General features: G+C 40.3%; 1 protein-coding gene across 5 annotated transcripts in view; it reads left to right on the top strand.

The window, feature by feature from the left end:
- RTKN2 (rhotekin 2) overlaps nt 1–19,156 on the top strand; it is a 70,997-nt gene that overhangs the window by 6,226 nt on the left and 45,615 nt on the right. For all 5 annotated transcript variants that reach the window (XR_013838693.1, XR_013838694.1, XR_013838695.1 and 2 more), the window contains exons 4-10: nt 1,692–1,745; nt 2,822–2,939; nt 5,230–5,433; nt 10,361–10,455; nt 11,602–11,708; nt 14,264–14,395; nt 18,973–19,138. Coding sequence is in view for 1 of the 5 variants with exons in the window: in XM_079975669.1 (XP_079831795.1) it covers nt 1,692–1,745; nt 2,822–2,939; nt 5,230–5,433; nt 10,361–10,455; nt 11,602–11,708; nt 14,264–14,395; nt 18,973–19,138 (876 nt within the window). In the remaining 4 variants the exon portion in view is untranslated. The remainder of the gene's footprint in view (nt 1–1,691; nt 1,746–2,821; nt 2,940–5,229; nt 5,434–10,360; nt 10,456–11,601; nt 11,709–14,263; nt 14,396–18,972; nt 19,139–19,156) is intronic.

The following is a 19,156-nucleotide window of genomic DNA, read 5'->3' as shown; positions in this document are numbered from 1 at the left end:
CTCATAACTGGAAATGAGTGATTCTAATAAATTGCCATTCCAGTTTTAGTAAACAGTGTAAAGCATTACATCTCAACTCTTTTTCTGTGATTATTGGATGCTTCTCTTCCTTTTAAAGCCAAATTTATCCTAATTTTTTCCAAAGGTGTTGGAAAAACATGCAGCTTGTCAGTGTCTCCTAATATCTACCTCTTGTGGTGTTCAAAGCATTTTGCTTATTAGTTGGCAACACAAAGGTAAAATACTCCATACAAAATTTTCCTGTGATTTCAAAATATAGTGTGGTGCATCTTCCTCAAAGATAGCAGGAGCTGTCATATTCAAGGGTCCACATAATTTGGCCTTGGTAGCCAGTCAAAATTTGTGGCTGCCGCTAACCATGTGATGATGCCGTGTTAGATTTCAGATCCACTCCTGTGCCTCTGAAGCGCACCACAACTGTGGCAGCAAACCTGTGACCAAATCCCCTACCTCTAAGCTGTAAGTGCTGAGCTGTGGAGATGTTTGCAAAGTGGCTAGGCTTTGCAAGCTTCTCTGGAAGAAGAAGAAGGAGAGTGTGGATTTGATATCCCGCTTTATCACTACCCTAAGGAGTCTCAAAGTGGCTAACAATCTCCTTTCCCTTCCTCCCCCACAACAAACACTCTGTGAGGTGAGCGCGGCTGAGAGACTTCAGAGAAGTGTGACTAGCCCAAAGTCACCCAGCAGCTGCATGTGGAGGAGTGGGGAATCAAACCCGGTTCACCAGATTATGAGTCCACCACTCTTAACCACTACACCACACTGGCTAAAGGAATCCCGCCCCTTTTTTTGGAGACTTGGGAGAAGAATGGAAGAATCTTCTATCCAAACCGAGCTGAATCTAGCCGAATAAATGATTTCACTGTTTTGCAAGCGTCCTTGAGACGTGGTGGAAGGAGTGGGAGATTCTGAATAAAAGCGCTTTCTAACGTTGAGCTAGCCAAGTGCCTTTATGGACTTGTTCTTACAGAATCAGACTGCTGGTTCTTTCAGCCTAGGGCTGTTTACTCTCTGTGGCAGTAGCTCACCAAGCTTTCGGGCAAAGTTCTTCTGCGTCACTGATGCCCCTGGTCCTTTAGAAGAACCTGGCACACTGTGAAATAACAATCTGTCACCGAGATATTCCCAAACTAAATCAGCACTATTGACTGAATAATGGATTAACTTAAATAAATAAAAGCTCCCAACTTCCAAGTAAAGTGGTACCTCCCAAACAAATCGGCTCCCGAAAGCTGCAAACCCGGAAGTGAGTGTTCCGGTTTGTGAATGTTTTTTGGAAGTCGAGCATCTAATGTGGCTTCCACGGCTTCCGATTGCGTGCAGGAAGCCAATTGGAAGTCACGCCTTGGTTTTCGAATGGTTTCGGGAGTCGAGCAGACTCCCGGAACAGATTAAGTTCAAGAACCAAGGTACCACTGTATTTTTAGCTACATTTGTGTACGATTCTAAACTTTTCTTAACTGAAAATGCCCTTTCAGTTGAAAATTCTGCCAAAGGGAAGTCTATGATAATTGAACAGTATCATTGATGATTGATTAGGTAGGCTGCTGGCTACAGTGTGCTTGACTTTTGCCGCAGATAAGGATTAAAAGAAACAATTCTGAATTTTTGGATTGTATTGGGATAGCATCATGATGTCACCGTGTTTAATTTTTCCTGCTTGCTTTTAGATCTCCGAATTCCATTAATGTGGAAAGGCTCTGACCACTTCAGCAGCAGAGACAGTAAGTATGTTTGTTTTGTAAAATGGTTTTGTACAACTAAACAGGAGGGCTCAATCTCTTATTGAGCAAGAGGGCATTGTGCAGCATTTACTTCTTACTTGGCATGTAATGTGACCTCGCAATAGACCTAACATAGCTATTTGAAATAGGCTGACTTGAAATCTATAGTTCTTAAAATATGCAATGCTTGGAAGAGTGTAGAGTGACAGAAGTGTATGATGCTATCACATATTCAGTAGTAGGAGAGCTGAAATATCTGATAAAGATACAGAAAGTAATCCTGCTAGTTGAAACATTGAAATGTATCTAAATGAAACTTTGTCTCCTGTTGGATGGATTATTGACTTGGCTTCGTGCAGGCATGCAGTTTGCTGTGTCATGGAGATTAACTCCTGAGTCTTTTCAAACCGTCTCTTCCCCCACCATCCCCAAAGATTTCACTTTGAATTTCCGTAAGGTCAGAGAGGCTCAGTATGGCAAAATACTCTTATCCTTCATTGTGGATTCTTTAATGCAAGTTCTTTAATGCGAGTTTGTAAAAAAAAAAAGAAAAAGAAAAAAGAAGTAGGTTTATCAGAAAAAAATAACTTCCATGAGTTTTAAAGAAACAAAGATAATGTGTTGGTCCAGGTATAAATATTTTTGTTATAGAAACTGCTATATTGTGTAAATTCTTAAAGGTTTACCTGCAAAGGTTCTGTTGAATATATAGATACGGACACTAAAGACAAGATCCAGTGACCTGCTGAATCTTCCCCTCCTTTGCATCTTTCTGCTGCATGCAAACAAATAAATAAATCCTCCCTCATAAAATTTTCATCTTGTACTGGTCTATCTTTTTTTAATAGAAATAATTTGATACTGTGCAATATGCCTGCCAGGCATATGCAGACAACTAAGGAAAAACATTTTCTGTAATATTTAGCTGCTGAAGTGTTTTAGTTTTTGTGTGATTTTTATTGCATTATAGTTGTCGTAAACACCTTCAATTCTTTATTTAATTGCAATAAACAATTTTAAAAAATAAATAAATATAGCAAGTCTTTTAAAAGTATTTTTGGATTTTCTTTTTTCAGGAACCCAACGTTACTCAGTATTTTGCTTACTCAAAGCAGGAACTCAGGTTTTTGATACAGACTTGCTTATTGTGGATAAAGCAATCACAGATATATGTTTTGAAGGTGCTACCATATTGTAAGTATCTCTGGATCAATGTAGAATTGCAGGACCTCACCAAGTTGCAAGTTTAAAAAGAACGAAAGACTCTTCTGAAGACAAAAATCCAAAAACAATCACACAACCCTTCTATTTCACCGAAGGCAAAATGGGAAAAGTAGAACATTCAACTTGTCAAATCAAAGGCTTAAAGAAATTGCATTATGACTATTGCTTGGAATATTTGAAAATAATACATTCTGTGCATTTCTGAAAGACCTGAGGAAATAGAAGGATGGAAGAGTGGCCAAAACCAGAACAGGGTCCTGGATGCTATGCCTTCAGGTGATCAAATGTGGGTAACTCACCTGATCTGAACTTGCCATTTGGTGAGGAGCTGCTGGTGCTCTCCCCTCTCCCCACTGTGCTGCTTAGTTAGAGCTTGTAGCCTTTGTATATACATGCTTATATACATGTGTTTACATGAATATGCACAGGTGTTCAGATGCATCTGTTCAGGGAGGCAAAAAGCATTGCAGATACCTACTGAAACTGTCACTCTAGCTGTTAATTACAGTGGTACCTCTAGATGCGAATGGGATCCGTTCCAGAGCCCTGTTTGCATCTAGAAGCAAACATAACCCATGTCCGTACATGTGCGGGTCACGTTTTGGCGCTTCTGCGCATGCGTGTGACGTCATTTTGAGCGTCTGCGCATGCGCAAGTTGCGAAACCCGGAAGTAACACGCTCCATTACTTCCGGGTTGCCGCGGAGCGCAATTTGAACACGCTCATCCCGAAGCACATTCAACGTGATGTATGACTGTACAGTGGTACTTCTGGTTATGTACTTAATTCGTTCCGGAGGTCCGTTCTTAACCTGAAACTGTTCTTAACCTGAAGCACCACTTTAGCTAATGGGGCCTCCTGCTGCCGCTGCATCACCGGAGCACAATTTCTGTTCTAATCCTGAAGCAAAGTTCTAAACCTGAAGCACTTTTTCTGGGTTAGCGGAGTCTGTAACCTGAAGCGTATGTAACCTGAAGCGTATGTAACCTGAGGTACCACTGTAATTCCATTGGTTTAAAAATCCTGATTCAGTGTCCATTGTCTCAGCAAATGACCTTGTACTGAAGCCTGAAAACTTGGGTACACACAATGGGTTTAATTTTTAGACATCTATTCTTGTCCTCTTTAGCTGTACAAAGTATTTTTTTTTCCATTGGAGAGCATCAGATTGCTGAATGTGTTCAAAACCACTTGATTTTGTTATTAGCTGATGCTGGTTGAAGGGTTGTTTTTTTCCCCACAAGCCTTCACGAACCTTTTCCCCATTATGAAAAAGCCATCTGAGGTTAGACGCAGGGTCACCAAAGAGGGTTTCTTTTTCTTGTTGTGATTTCTTCCCCAGAGACGTTTGCTTGACCCCAGTGCTTATAGTCAAAACAAAATAAAAAAATTCCTTCCAGTAGCACCTTAAAGACCAGCTAAGTTAGTTCTTGGTATGAGCTTTCGTGTGCATGCACACTTCTTCAGATACACTGAAACAGAAGTCACCAGACCCTTCTATATGGTGAGAAGGTGGGGAGGGGTATTACTCAGAAGGGTGGTAGGATTGGGTGATTGGCAGATAGCTGTGATGAGCCTGTTGATGACTCTTAACGACTGCAATAGGTCTTACAGGAAAAAGCAAGGGGTGAGAAGGTGAAAAATGGCTTTGTCATGTATAATGAGATAAGAATCCAATGTCTTTGTTCAGACCAGGTCTCTCCATGGTTTTAAGTTTGGTAATAAGTTGCAGTCGTTAAGAGTCATCAACAAGCTCATCACAGCTATCTGCCAATCACCCAATCCTACCACCCTTCTGAGTAATACCCCTCCCCACCTTCTCACCATATAGAAGGGTCTGGTGACTTCTGTTTCAGTGTATCTGAAGAAGTGTGCATGCACACGAAAGCTCATACCAAGAACTAACTTAGTTGGTCTTTAAGGTGCTACTGGAAGGAATTTTTTTATTTTGTTTTGACTATGGCAGACCAACACGGCTACCTATCTGTACCCAGTGCTTATGTCTTTTTGGTGCTAGGCAATTAATTTTTTTATATACCCGGGCATTTTTAACATGTTTTATAACAGTTTTTAGAATCTGGTTTTGTGGCTGTACTTTGATTTATTGTTTTGTTTTAAATTTCACTCTGGCATGGGAGGCATGCACTGGAGTGTAGCTGAGTCATAAAATAAATAATAGCCATAATTTTATTTTACAGTATTCTAATTTTTTGTTTGACCATTGTACTTCTCCTAAAAGCTGTGAAACAATTGTTTCTAGTGAGGAAGCTGGCCCAGCCTTCCAGCTGAAGATTGAAGTCTACAGTTGCTGCTGTACTGAAGAATCTTCAACTATAACAAACACTCCTAAGAAGCTAGTAAAGAAGTTGAAAACCTCAATTGGGAAAGCTGCTGGGAAAAAACTCAGTCCTGTGTTGGTTGACAACAACCCTGAATCCTTGTTGCTTACTGATGCAGCCGTAGTGTGAGTGAATTGTTCTTTAATTTAAACCTAGGAATTTTTTTTTTGGGGGGGAGGGAATTGGATGCGGTTGGTCTTTATTTAAAAGTGTATGGGAATAGATTCCATGCCTATGTACCAAGTGCTAAGAGACTGACATCTTAACAGCTCCTAAAAATCTGAATTTCCTGGGAGTTTCCTTTTCTGCTCCTGCCTGTCCCCTGAGCCACAGGATAAGGCAATTTGGCTACTCTAGTGTAGTGCAGCACATAATGCATCTGGACTGCCTATCTCTCAGCAGCAGAAGATACATCTTGGCAATTGTTCAATCAGATCTTTGCAATTGTTTGGTCTGACCTTTCTTCTAGCCTGGGAGGAGTGGTATGTGCAGCTCTGTAGCTGCAGCCACCTTCCCGAATTAGAAAAGAGGAAAGTGCCAGGGGCTGCCAGTTTGTCCACAGGATGCCTGTTTCCATTAGCCAAGACACGTTTTCCCTATATTTGTCTGGGATGCGAGTAAGGGATTGATTTGTGTCAGTTTATCAGAGCTGCTTTCTCACCTCAATCAGAATGTTGGGCTGAGAGGGGTGAATGAATAGGGACACATACAAATACCTTATGCTAGGTCAAATCATCTGACCATCTAGTCCAATATTGTCTCTTCTTGGCTGGCAGCAGCTCCCTCGGACCTCTGGAGAGAAAGAGTTTCACATTACCTACTACAGTACTTGATCCTTTTAAGTGGGAATACCAGGGAGTGAACCTAGGAGCTTCTGCATTCAAAACCTGTGCTTTGCCACTAAGCTATGATTCCCTCCTCCAAAGGATGGAAGAGGAGGGACTTATGAGGCCAAAAATATTGTCATGGAATAATTTTGATTATTTATACACTGCCCAAATCAGTTTACAATTACATGTAACATGGGGGAATAGTTTGTTACCAAGCACATCATCAAGTTCAAATAAGACAAACGTCAACAAACACAGTTAGAAAGTTACAAAGACTTTGATTTTGGTCTTTACGTATATTAAAGGGCAAAAAAGAACAGCTAATCTACACTTTAAGTGCTGGTATTGCAGCACTTCAAGGTCCACAGCAGCCGGGCTTAAATATAAATCAGAGAACATGGGGTCTCTTCACCAGGCTAGATAGTTCACAGCTGGTTCCCCTGTGTCTCCACCAGAGGAGGCTAAGAGCAGCAAAAGGGATGTGCAGGGGAGTCTCAGACATTCCAGAAACTCATGCTAATATTACTACATCAGGGGTGGAGTGATAGTGTCTCCTTTGCATGCAGAAGGTCCCAGGTTCAATCTCTGACAGCTCCAGCTAGGGCAGGTAGCTATGAAACCCTGGAGAGCTACTGCCACTCAGTGTAGACAACACTGAATTGGAGGGACCTACTTTCTGACTTGGTATAAGAAAGCTTCCTGTGTTCCCTGCACCAGGATGAACTAAAGTCATGCCTTTTAGTAGACATCTATTATCCTGATGCGGGATGCGGGTGGTGCTGTGGGTTAAACCACAGAGCCTAGGACTTGCCGATCAGAAGGTCGGCGGTTCGAATCCCCGTGACGGGGTGAGCTGCCGTTGTTCAGTCCCAGCTCCTGCCAACCTAGCAGTTCGAAAGCACTTCAAAGTGCAAGTAGATCAATAGGTACCGCTCCGGCGGGAAGGTAAACGGCGTTTCCGTGCGCTGCTCTGGTTCGCCAGAAGCGGCTTAGTCATGCCAGCCACATGACCTGGAAGCTGTACGCTGGCTCCCTCGGCCAATAAAGTGAGATGAGCGCCGCAACCCCAGAGTCAGTCATTACTGGACCTAATGGTCAGGGGTCCCTTTACCTTTATTATCCTGATATGTTCATTGTATCATTGTGTGGTGTTTCTGTGGTACATCCTGCCACTCTATTCTTATACACGTTTATATGTCTGGTATAGTTGTATAATATAGTGAGTTCTCAAGCCTTCACTGAGTTAGGGACTACCTCTGCGTGTAAAGACAGGCTTTAGCAGATTGAGTGGATGAGACCAATAGGGGCTCCAACAGTCAAGAAGGCGGTTTCTGCAAATGCTATAGAGGGAAGTGAGGGGCAGATGGGGCTTAGCAACCTGGGAAGGTAGTCCATCTAGGAGAAGGAAAACTCTGATCCTAAACCTCCACTGCTTTGAGGGATACTTTTAGAAGAAAAGACTAAGGACTCAACCTTACACAAATCCAGAATGGAGTCTCCAAGACAGTTGCATAGCACCTTATACGCCTCCTTCCAGCAACTCTTGCAGCCAAGCTGGTGCCAAATGTATTGCTCTGCTTTCCTTTGGACCACATCAGTGAGGCCAAGAGTAGGGTCTTGTCATCTGGGCAGCTCAGGACCCCATACACACTGTCCAGACATGTACTGTGGAATCTCACTTCGGTGCTGCTATCGCAGTTATTTGACTTCACCCCCAGAGGCACACGCCATTGTCTCTCAAGACAGAGGGATGTCAATAACAATAAATAGTTGCAATCGCAGCATCAGATAATGATATATGATTTTTTTTAATGACCTAATGAATGAAAGCATTTGTATGCTGAATGAGTAGCATTAATGATATGCAAAATGCTTTCAAATTTAGGTAAAGTGGGTCAAATGAATCAGCTGATAAGGCTTGGATGTATCACATTAAAGGAATATTCTGGAACACACTTTTTGTAGCAGGAATAACTGAGCAACTTACATATATGCTGCAGATGGTATTGTTAGTAAGTCTGGTTGAGGTTTTGTATCAAATGTGCTGATAAGAACAGGCTGCCATTCTACTGAAGACAGAGCCAGGAAAAAAATCATAAGTTTTAATGTATAGATAGCGAAACGCTTTGAAAACATCTTGTAGAAAGAGCTTTGGAAGTACAAAATATTCTAATGCAAGCAAGTGTGGTTGGCTAGTTTCTGCAAAGATACTTCCATATAAGACAATAATCTAATTCAAACATTTAGGCAAAACATTGCTAGCAGTGCTAATTAGCCTGTTAAATTTGAAAACTGATAAAAATTTGAAAGATGAAGAAATTGGCAACTGATAACAATTTTGGAAATGAGACAATGAAGGTAGCCAAAAAAAGAGAGAATCTCATGTTTTAGATGGAAAATGTTACTATGAAACATATTTCAATAGTGAAGTAGTCTGTTTTCTTTGGCAAACCTTGTACTATAAATAGTAAGGATCTCTAACTTGAACATTCAGCACAAAAAGATTTTCATCTGTAATAAGAAACTCAGCTATTTAAAATGGAACAAAAATGTTCAATTACAGATGGCTTTTATGTGTTTGCCTAGTGATTGAGAATCTTTTGGTTGGAATCCATTTATAACCAGCACCTTGTTTTCAGCTGTTCAAAGATTTTTTCCCTTGATGTGCTAATGGAAATAGTACTGCAATGGTATTTATCCTGTGTAATGAGTGAAACAAATGTAATCATTATCCTATGACAACAACTCTTGGGGTGGGAGGGGGAGACCTTAGAGGTGCAAAAACAGATTACTGAACTGTTCAGAGGAAGTGGAGCTTTTTCAGCTGTTTCCCAAATTATACTGTTGCTAAGACAAACCACAAAGCACTTTAAAACTTAAAGCAGCCTCTTTGTATGGATATCAAATGAGAGGAGGCAATGAAATTTTAATGTTCATTGGGTTAGCAAATACAATTACCTAAAATTAGACAATGATAGAAAGGTGATTGCCACCCTGGGCTCCTTTGGGACGAAGGGTGGGGTACACTTCAATTAACTAACTATTATTATTTTAAAATAATATTGTTATCCGCAGCTACCTCCAAAAGCTGTACATTAGCTATGGCTGCCACCTGATATTTGTCGAGTATGTATAGGTGCCAAGGGCCAAACTATTTTATTAAATAGGTTTGTGTTGTGTAGTTATTTTTTGTTTGACAAATAGTGTGTGAGTATGTGACTGTCTCATGGGGTGAGGGCTTTAACACTTGCCCTGCTGCAGTCCTGGTCAGAATTTTTTCCATTCCCAGTATTTACAATGGAAGGAAAACTCCCATACCCTCCAACATTTCTCCAATGAAAACAGGGACGTCCCATTCCATCATGATAATTTTACTGTTTACACCCCACACATCTTACTGGGTTGCTTACTGGGTTGCCCCAGCCGCTCTGGGCAGCTTCCAACATAGATTAAGCCATAATTATACATAAAAACTTCCCTATACAGGATTGCCTTCAGACGGCTTGGGGGTTGGATAACTCCATATCCTCCAACAGTGAAAATAGGGACATCCTAAGGAAAAGTTGGACATTCCGGGATTAAATCAGAAACCTGGACGGCGTCTCTAAATCAGGGATGTCCCTGAAAAACAGGGTCTGAACTCCTTTGGGTGTAACCAGGAGCTTGATTCCCACCCTACACCACAGTTCCAGCCTTGATTGCCCCCCATCTCTGCCCCCCATCCCCGGACAAGCCAGCTATTTATTAATCAAAAAACAGATATGCCACACAAATATATGTGCTGAAAGCCATGTCTAGTGTGTTCCTAAAAGGGGAATCCCCTTCAGAGCAAAGTAGGATGAAACCTATAACCTTGCAGCAGCATATAGGGAGAGCTGGAGTGTATAATGGGCTCAAACAGCAGCCAAAGTGAAAGGAAAAAAACAGGTTTCTTGTAAGGCAATCACTGTTTATAGCTGTAAGAAATACATTTCTAATTGAAATAGTGGTGGACCCAGGGGCCTTCAGAAGTTAATGAAACCAAACTCCATTCCAGAAAGGGGGCTCCCAGTTCACACAAGGGAGCAATGTTACTACATGTATGCACCCAAGTCTAGTGAGCACAGTTTCCCAAATGTATTTTAAATATAATAAGGAGCAAATATCAAAAATATAGCTGCTTTTGAATTAACTGAACTTCGATGTTTTGTGCACAATACTGAAATAAACCTATCTTTACCAGGGGTGCAAAATACAATTTGCTGGCACATACATCTTTAGGATTGGAGAGTGTCAACAACAATTTCAGGACCCACAACCTTACTGCCGTGGGAGATGGTAAGTTCAGAGTCAATAAGATAAATAATGTACGAGCAGAATATTCCAACTTGATTTCAAAGTACTCAGATGTAGCGATTGTTTTCCTTGCCTCATGTTTTGCCAAACCTTATGAAGGTAGCTTTTCTCCCTGCTATCTTAACCAGCCTTTGGAAGGAAAGAATTCACACTTTGATGGATAGTCCCCCCTGCCTCCCGAACTACCTCTTGTAATTTCCCCAAATCTCTGTCCAATGCACATTCATTCAAAACTAAGTCCCACTTTGCTAAGTAGACAGTGCTGCAGTTGGAGGCAAGTGAGTATGAGGTTCAGAACCTGGAACGAATTGTAAAAGCAGCATTTGTATGGGGCAGACAGATGCTACTAGGAAAGGTGAGATAAATGCCCATGCCACCCCCCCCCCGTGTTTTTATGTATATAATTCTCCTGCAGTAGATGAAACCTGTTTACATGGTGTGTGGTTTTTTAAAAAATATATTAGCATTTCTAGTCATGTATACTGGATGAAAGCACCACTGAAAATATAACAAACCCATGTGAGTTCTGGTTCACAGTCTTAGAACAATTGTGGACATGCATAACAAATTACTCCGGATTCCTGTACAGCAGAACAGTGCCATTCAAATCTAACACACTTATTAAGCTGCAAAATTCTTCCTTTTTTCCTTCTGTTTTTTATTTTGGATGCCTAAGTCAGCTTCTGCATTCAACAGCTTCTACATTCAGCAGCTGACCAGCAACTCTCTCGAGCTGACTTTTGTATGAGGAGGTGGAAGGAATGAGAATTTGTTTGGTAAATGAAATGTATGATGAGGTGATGATCGCTTAAGATCATGTTGAAGAAACAAGAGGGTAAACTGAGGGTGGATTCAGCTGTGCTGTTTTTGTTATGTTGTTGGATGCACTAGGCAATTGACCTTCTCTTTGCTGTTTTTGGCAAAGAAATCTTTGTTGTCCAAAGCGGTCTACTGTTCTTTGGTTCTCTCTAGTTCTGTGCGATGGAGATCTCATCCTGTAGTGTAATAAGTTCAAATGCTGGCTCCAGTCTTTGTTCCATGTCTTGTAATCAACTATTGGTAAAAAAATAATTCCTATTGAGTAATGACTAATCTGACAATATGCAATGGTCATGGCTTTCTTTTTAGAGGAATCTTCTTTTTGGCTTCCATTGTATGGCAGCCTGTGTTGTCGTCTAATTGCCCAACCATACTGCATGACCAAGGATATGATGACTGGATTTCTTAGTCAACAGGTAAATTGTATTGTAATATATATGTATATATATGGTTGATGTAAACATACACAAGGTTAAAAATTGAAATGTAATGTTCAGTTTTAGCTAGGCAAACTTGTAATGCATTGTACCAGTCTTTTAAGTTGAAGCTGCATTCCCGCCCCCATAAAATATTGGTTAGAACATGCACAGATACAAAAAATCACCTCAAGAGCTAAAGGTCTCTTGCATCGCCCTAGGGAAGAGTACAACCCTGTAAAATGTTGAAGGCAGCCTTGAACACAAAATGTAAATGAATTTTAGCATGATTTAAAATAAACACCACAAACATGGGCAATAATATCCCTATAGGAAAATGATTATGCTGAAATAAAGTGCAGAAGCAAAAACGGCCCCTGACTTACTGGTGTCACTTGGCAATTGTGTCATTGTTGAGGTTGAGACTGGAAGATTGAAAGGAAAATTTGTTAGCCAGGTGATGCAGTATTATATTCATTAATGTGAAATCCTCTTTTTTTTTAAAAAAAAATGACTTTTGTGACATGATAACTACAATGATAAACACTGGGTTGAAAAGAAACAAATCATTAGGGTGTTGCCATAGCTAAGTGTACATTACCTTGAATAATACATCTTCCCACGTGGACTTGATGCTGACTAGTATCACATGCACAGGGTATTACTTTGGAGGAATTTATGTTTGTGTGTATATCAATGAATTGTTACATGCTACGTGTGCCACGTTATGTTGGACACAGGTCATTTCCCTTTTCTTCACAGTTTCCAATAAACATCACCATAAGTTTGACACTTGCACATAAAATGTTAGCTCTTTATGTGTATCGCAGTAGATGGAAAAATGTTTTGATACATACTTTTAAAGAAAACATTTACCCAAGTTACAGATAAATTCTTGAGGTTGCAAAACTGTTACATGTTTTGAAATGCAATAACAAAAAAGCATTTAAACATGCACCTTGATTACAGTACTTTTGTAGGGAAGATCAAGGCAGTTAACTAACAAGTAGTTTAATGTTAACAAGAGTTAAATAATATTGACTAAAACGCAAAATACTATGTAAAGAAGCTTACAATCGTTACAGTGGTCACTATGGAATTACCCTTCCCATAGGTAATGCATAAAAACATACTTAGCCCCAGAAGCATCTGTACTCACCCACTGCACAGTGGAGTGTATCATCATCATCATCAACATCATCATCATTATTATTATTATTTTGCAAAGAATCTTGGGAGCCCATGGAGACTCCCCAAAGATAGATTATTCTCTCATCTTAATAATCAGAGCTCTAGTGAATAGAGCAGAAATGTGACTGGGCAAATTGAGGAAGGAAAATCTGTGAATATAAAAACAGCGGCCTATTCTACCCAGAATCAATTTGCTGCCCACCATTATTGGGTAGGCAAGGGCATTTAATCATTTGGGAATCTTAAATATGTCCAATTAATGGATGTTTCATGGGCTTATTTACAGAAGTGTCTGTTCCTTTTACGACTTCTTGTTGCCACAAGTAACATTTGTGTTTACTTCCCTCATGTTTTTATACTAACTTTGTTTAGGGGGGATATTACTGCTTCTCAATTCTGAAGATCTCTTAATGGAATAAAAGATGTTGCATCTTTATTGCCATTCAGTATTGTCTGTGAAAATTCCTAGTTGCCTAATTTTTTTAAACAAGCTATTTTACCTAAATTATTAAGACATAAGCTAATGAATAATCTCCAGTTGTTAAAATGCCTTGTGAATGGATGTTGGAACTTAGATACACAATGCAGAAGAGCAGACTGGATTGATAAATAACATAAAATGGAAATGCGTATATATAATTTATTTATAGAAAGAGGCTGCATCTAGACACATCAAAGAAGTGTTTCAGTTTAAAGTGTTGTAAATTTAAACAGGGAAAACAGGTAGAGAAAAACAGGACTCCACATTGCCATCTGGTGGCACAATGTTATATTGCATATACAACGCATATACTGTATTTTTCGCCCTATAAGACGCACCAGACCACAAGACGCACCTAGTTTTTGGCGGAGGAAAACAAGAAAAAAAATATTCTGAATCTCAGAAGCCAGAACAGCAAGAGGGATCGCTGTGCAGTGAAAGCAGCAATCCCTCTAGCTGTTCTGGCTTCTGTGATAGCTGCGCAGCCTGCATTCGCTCCATAAGACGCACACACATTTCCCCTTACTTTTTAGGAGGAAAAAGTGAGTCTTATAGAGCAAAAAATACGGCAAATCACTTTTTCGTAACCACTCTAGCTGAGTCCAGAGAAAGCTAAATCATGTCATTAGCAATGGTAGATTTGCATCATAATACTGTTAAGCACATTACGAAATATCATGAGATGACCAGGTAAGTCTTTAGTGATATTTGCTTTAGCTCTTGTGTGAAATTTTCTTCTCAAATTATTATATGGACAACTCCGCAATCAGAGCAGCTGAGTGGTCTCTTCTTAATGCATATTGTGTACCATTCATTATTTCCCCCAGAAAATTTAGTTCATTGAGAAGTAAAACTTATGCTAAACGTGTTTGCTTTCTTGCAGCAAAAGATAGGGAATGTGACTGGATGGAGGAAACTATACTGTGTACTGAGAGGTGGCAAACTCCTTTGTTATTGTACACCAGAAGAAATAGAAGCTAAAGTGGAGCCGACTTTGACAGTTTCTGTCAACAAGGTAAAATATAACATCTGCTACTCAAGCTAAGTTACAGTGCTCCTTTTGTATGTTGTTAAGCTAAACTGGAAATGCTATTTGTGTCTCAGGTGATGGAGTTCCTTCCATGCCAGGTGTGGGAGCTAAGGGTAGCATTGCATGAAAGCTTCAGGGGCACAGTTTCTGAGTCTCTAATTGGAACCTCGGTTACCAATAACTGCAGCTCTTTTTGACAGTTCGTTTTGTGTTTTTTCTGCTACTAATGCAAAGATGCTTTTTAGGTTGTTGATACTACAGCCACATACAAGTTTTGCTTTTTTGATCCATGGGGAGAGTGCCCCCTGCCATAAAGGCTTCATATATTTTATATAAATCCGTGGTTTCCAATGTAGGGCACACGCCCCACGGGGGGGGGGGGGCAATTTGATTTTTAAGGGCGGCAATTCGAGAATGAGTTATTAACAGTAAATGGCCTTTTAGGCTTCCTCCACATGAACAGGAGTTCACTTTTGGAATAATAAGAATTATATATCACTGGGGGGGGTGGGATAAGGATTTTAGAGGTGCTTGGGTGGGGCATGGCCAAAAAAAGGTTGGGAACCACTGATAAAAGTATATGCAAAAGACAAATGAGGAAGATTCTCTACTGTCTCCATGTCACATATGCTTAAGTACAGAATTTAAAACCTACCGTATTTTTCGCTCTATAACACGCACCCGACCATAACACGCACGTAGTTTTTAGAGGAGGAAAATCCGTAGGCATGCCACCCGTAGGCATTCCCTCCATAACACGCACAGACATTTCCCCTTACTTTTTAGGAGGAAAAAAGTGAGTGTTATGGTGCAAAAAATACGGTAGTTTTTGACTCAGTTCTTCCTTCCTTCCTTCCTTCCTTCCTTCCTTTCTTTCTTTCTTTCTTTCTTTCTTTCTTTCACACACCAGTAACCAACAGGATACTGGAAGGCATCATACATATCTATTCATGTGTATCTACGAGAGATGATTTAGATAGGAATTGCATGAATGGGGCAAACTCATGCTTCCTTCCTTCATTAATTGTGGGAAAGAACTGTGCAGTTGGTTCACTCATGTGGTTTCTATATTCAACCTGTCCTAAAGTGCTATAGGAAGAGGTTTCAGGGAAGCAGCACCCATACCACTGCCAGGTAAGTGTGAATGGTAGGACCTGAACACAGCAACTTTCCAGTACTGAGGTGCTATAATTGGAAGCCTCTGTGCTAGAACATCCTGCCTGAGTGAACCATGTGAGGGCAGATAACTAAACCATAGATTGAGCAGCATCTTTCAAGATGTTTAATCCAAGAGGCTAATACGTTATTAACTTCCATAAATTTTGCAGAGTACTGGTTGATCAAATCTATTCACATTTCTTCAGAAGCGAGTCCACTTTGTTCAATGGGGCTTACTCCCCAGTCAGTGAGTTTAGGATTGCAACCTCAGTCTCCACTTAATTGAAAGACCTAGCATACACTGCCACACCTTAAGTTGTTTGTTTAGTCTCTGAGAGACAAGTGTATTCATTATTTCTTAGTCAAAAGTGGGGACAGTACTGTGTCAAAGGACTGACAGTACATTTAGACCTGCGTGTTATGCTGGAGAGAGCTTGTGGGCACTTTAAATAGCATGCTTAATATGCAGTTCCTTGGATACATCCCATCTGTTGCATAATGTATTACCGCTTCAGAAACATACCGACCTATTACTGCTGAAGTTAGCATCTTCCATCACTTAAATAATCAAATGAAGTATAAAATGTCTCTTACTTGAGAATCACTTTTGTTTTATAAATGCATTTGTGGCATAAGATACATAGCAAACACTAAATGAACTTATGTCACTGGGTTGCTTCAAGTTCTAACCTGTCAAATGTAAATCTATTTGACTTAATTTTATACTGGTATCTATGGTTACCTGCATTAATAGGACACAGCAGTTATGGATGAATTACTTAATCTCCTATTTTTAGAATGAAAAATTTAAATGAGCAAATTCATCAGATATGCTACAAACAGCTGTGTTTGTATTTCAAACAGCTCCTCCGGTATTTTTAAAAATGTATCCCATCAATAATATTTTGCAGATTTTTCAAAGACTTGTCAGCCCTGGAATTCCGCACCCCTACCCCCATGACAATATATGTGACTTACTTTTCCTAGTTACATATTTAATCTTTACTGGTGTGAACTGACAGACATTCCACAGAAAAGGGGATGTGTGGATGTGTGTTTGAAGTGAAATGGGATTAAATAAGAACAGAGAAGTCCTCCTGTCTATATAACTACAGTAGTAGGTTCCTTGGCTTTATAAAGAGATGGGTTTAATGTCTGTCTTCTTGTGAAGAAGGTTTATTTTTGTTTTTGCAGTGGTGAGATAGTTGGATGACATGACTTATCAAAAAAAATGTACGTGGCTGGGATAATTAGGTTGCAGTCTTGTTCAATTCAATGTGGTAAATTCGATTGCGATCAATGGGGTATTGGGCATTAGAAACCATTTGTGGAATTGCAACCTAATTTTAAATAGGTCTCAAAGCATGCATCACTTAATCAGAATAACTGTTGTTGGCATTCGTGCGTTTCAAGAGACAATGGAGTGTGCCCAGGGGGTGAAGTCCAACCATGCATTAGCAGCACTGAAGTGAACTTCCTGGGGTGTAAGCCTGAGCAGTGTGCTTGGAGGACCTGGCCTGCCCAGATGACAAGACCCACCTCTCAGCCTTACTGATATGGTCCAAAGGAAAACAGAGCAATATATTTGGCTGCAGGAGTTGTCTTTTAAAGGTGTGTTCTTAACTGAATGTGAAGGTCACACTGGCTGCATAAGAGCACTGCCTTTCTGTGAGAATCTTGGATAACGTTTAAATGGCCCAGCTGCATGGGCAAGGTCTGATCATGTTGGCCCAAACCACAAAATCAATGCAGACTCCAGGGTTGGGGTCCATATTATCAGCTCTCACCTGCATGATTAGGGTGGTGGGTTGTTTTTTTTAATTCAGGTAATTCTATTTTAGTCTTCATCTGTGCCACCACACAGCTATTCCCAGAGCAGCTCACAGATCAAAGATTAAAAATATTGTAACCAGAAATACACTAACTAATTGTAAAATAGCAAAACCAGAGCCAAGTAAAAGTAAAAGCTGCTAGTTCAAACAACATCTAAAAAGCCTGCATACATAAAAAGATATTTTACCTGGCACTGAAAGAGCAATAGTAACTGCCAGGCAATATGCCAAGAGAGGCACTCTGAAGATGGAGGCGATGGAGGCCTCATCACTGAAAGGCCCCACCTGCCTTGCCTCCGACAGTAGGGGAACTCACAATGGAACCCTTGGAGAACACCTGGGCAGGTCCAAGTGGGAGCAAACAGTTCTTGTAGTACATTGTAAAGAGCATTATCACAGATGGTGTTCCAGTTGTAAAGGAGCTGGTAATGGAAAATGTGTCCAGGCAAGCTGGGTAACTTCTGTGAGAAAATGTTTTATAGCTTTAAACAATCTGTGACTCTCCAAGTGTTGTCGGACTCCAGTATGGGCAATGGTTGGGGATGATAGGAGTTGTAGTTCAGCATCATCTGGAGGGCCACAGGTTAGCCACTCCTGGTCTAAACAGTGACTGAAATCCAGAGTGCAAACGGAGCTGCCCTGCTCCACTCACATTCTCAAGAGTGGCTTTTCAGGTGATAGAATGAGCTGCAGAAGAAATGGATTAAGCAATAAACTTAACTGTGCAAATGGACTCCCCCCCCTCCCAATGCTTCTCTGGATACTACTCAGTTTATGTACCTCTTTGGATTTAGTCAGTTTCTCTTGAATAAATCTGTCATTGCAAAATGTAACTGATTGCAAAGAAAGGGGGGGGGGAGAGGAGCTCTAATTGACATATCAAAATCTCTTGGTTGACAGACCTACTTTTGGAAATCACAGAAAATTAGGTGGCAACAATGCAGTTAGACTTGTAGGTGTACTGGACAGTTTAAAGAGCTCCAGTTTCTCCATTGTTGCTGCAATGTATGTTTAAAATAGCACTGAAGCCAGTTCAGGAAGTGAACAAGTACAAGACATGAAGACAGAGTAGTTCGAGGATACGCCAGTGAGTAGATGGGAACAACGTACAGGTTACTTGGGGAAAGTTTGTCAGTATGATAATTCAATCAGTTCAGCAACAGATATCACTTTAATTGATACCGAATGATTTCTCTTACTCTTAATTTAACTGATATGAAATATGCCTCAATTTTCTGAATCTGAGCAATCTAAAAAGCAATCCTGTTTAGAACCATCCAAATGATGTCTTCTCCTGCCCATTATGAAATATGTTCTAAATATGCTCACTTTAATGCATACCTTTTTAATTTGAGTTCTTCTTTAAGCAGAATTAATGTCCATATAACATCACCTTGAAAATTGCAGTCATGGAACTAAATAGTGCCTAGCTGACAGCTGTCAAGTAACCTATTATTTTTCTATTTGATTAAAGTTGTAGTGTGTGTGTGTGTGTGTGAGAGAGAGAGAGAGAGAGAGAGAGAGAGAGAGAGAGAACATTATAGTTTCACTCTGTATTTATATAACATTTAGGAAACCAGAATTCGTGCTGTGGATAAAGATACCCCGATAAACTCCAATAACTTTTCTGTTATCAACCCTGAGGCTGGTGAAACTGTGACTCAGATTTTTGCAGTTGAAAGCCGGGAAGACCTTTATAACTGGATGGAAGCTTTCTGGCAGCACTTCTATGACTTCAGTAAGTAGCGCCGTCTCC

The sequence above is a fragment of the Podarcis cretensis genome, assembly GCF_951804945.1.
Source record: "Podarcis cretensis genome assembly, chromosome: 5".
Lineage (NCBI taxonomy): Eukaryota > Metazoa > Chordata > Lepidosauria > Squamata > Lacertidae > Podarcis > Podarcis cretensis.
Note: the sequence above shows the minus strand (reverse complement) of the source record. Positions and strands in the feature narration are given on the sequence as shown.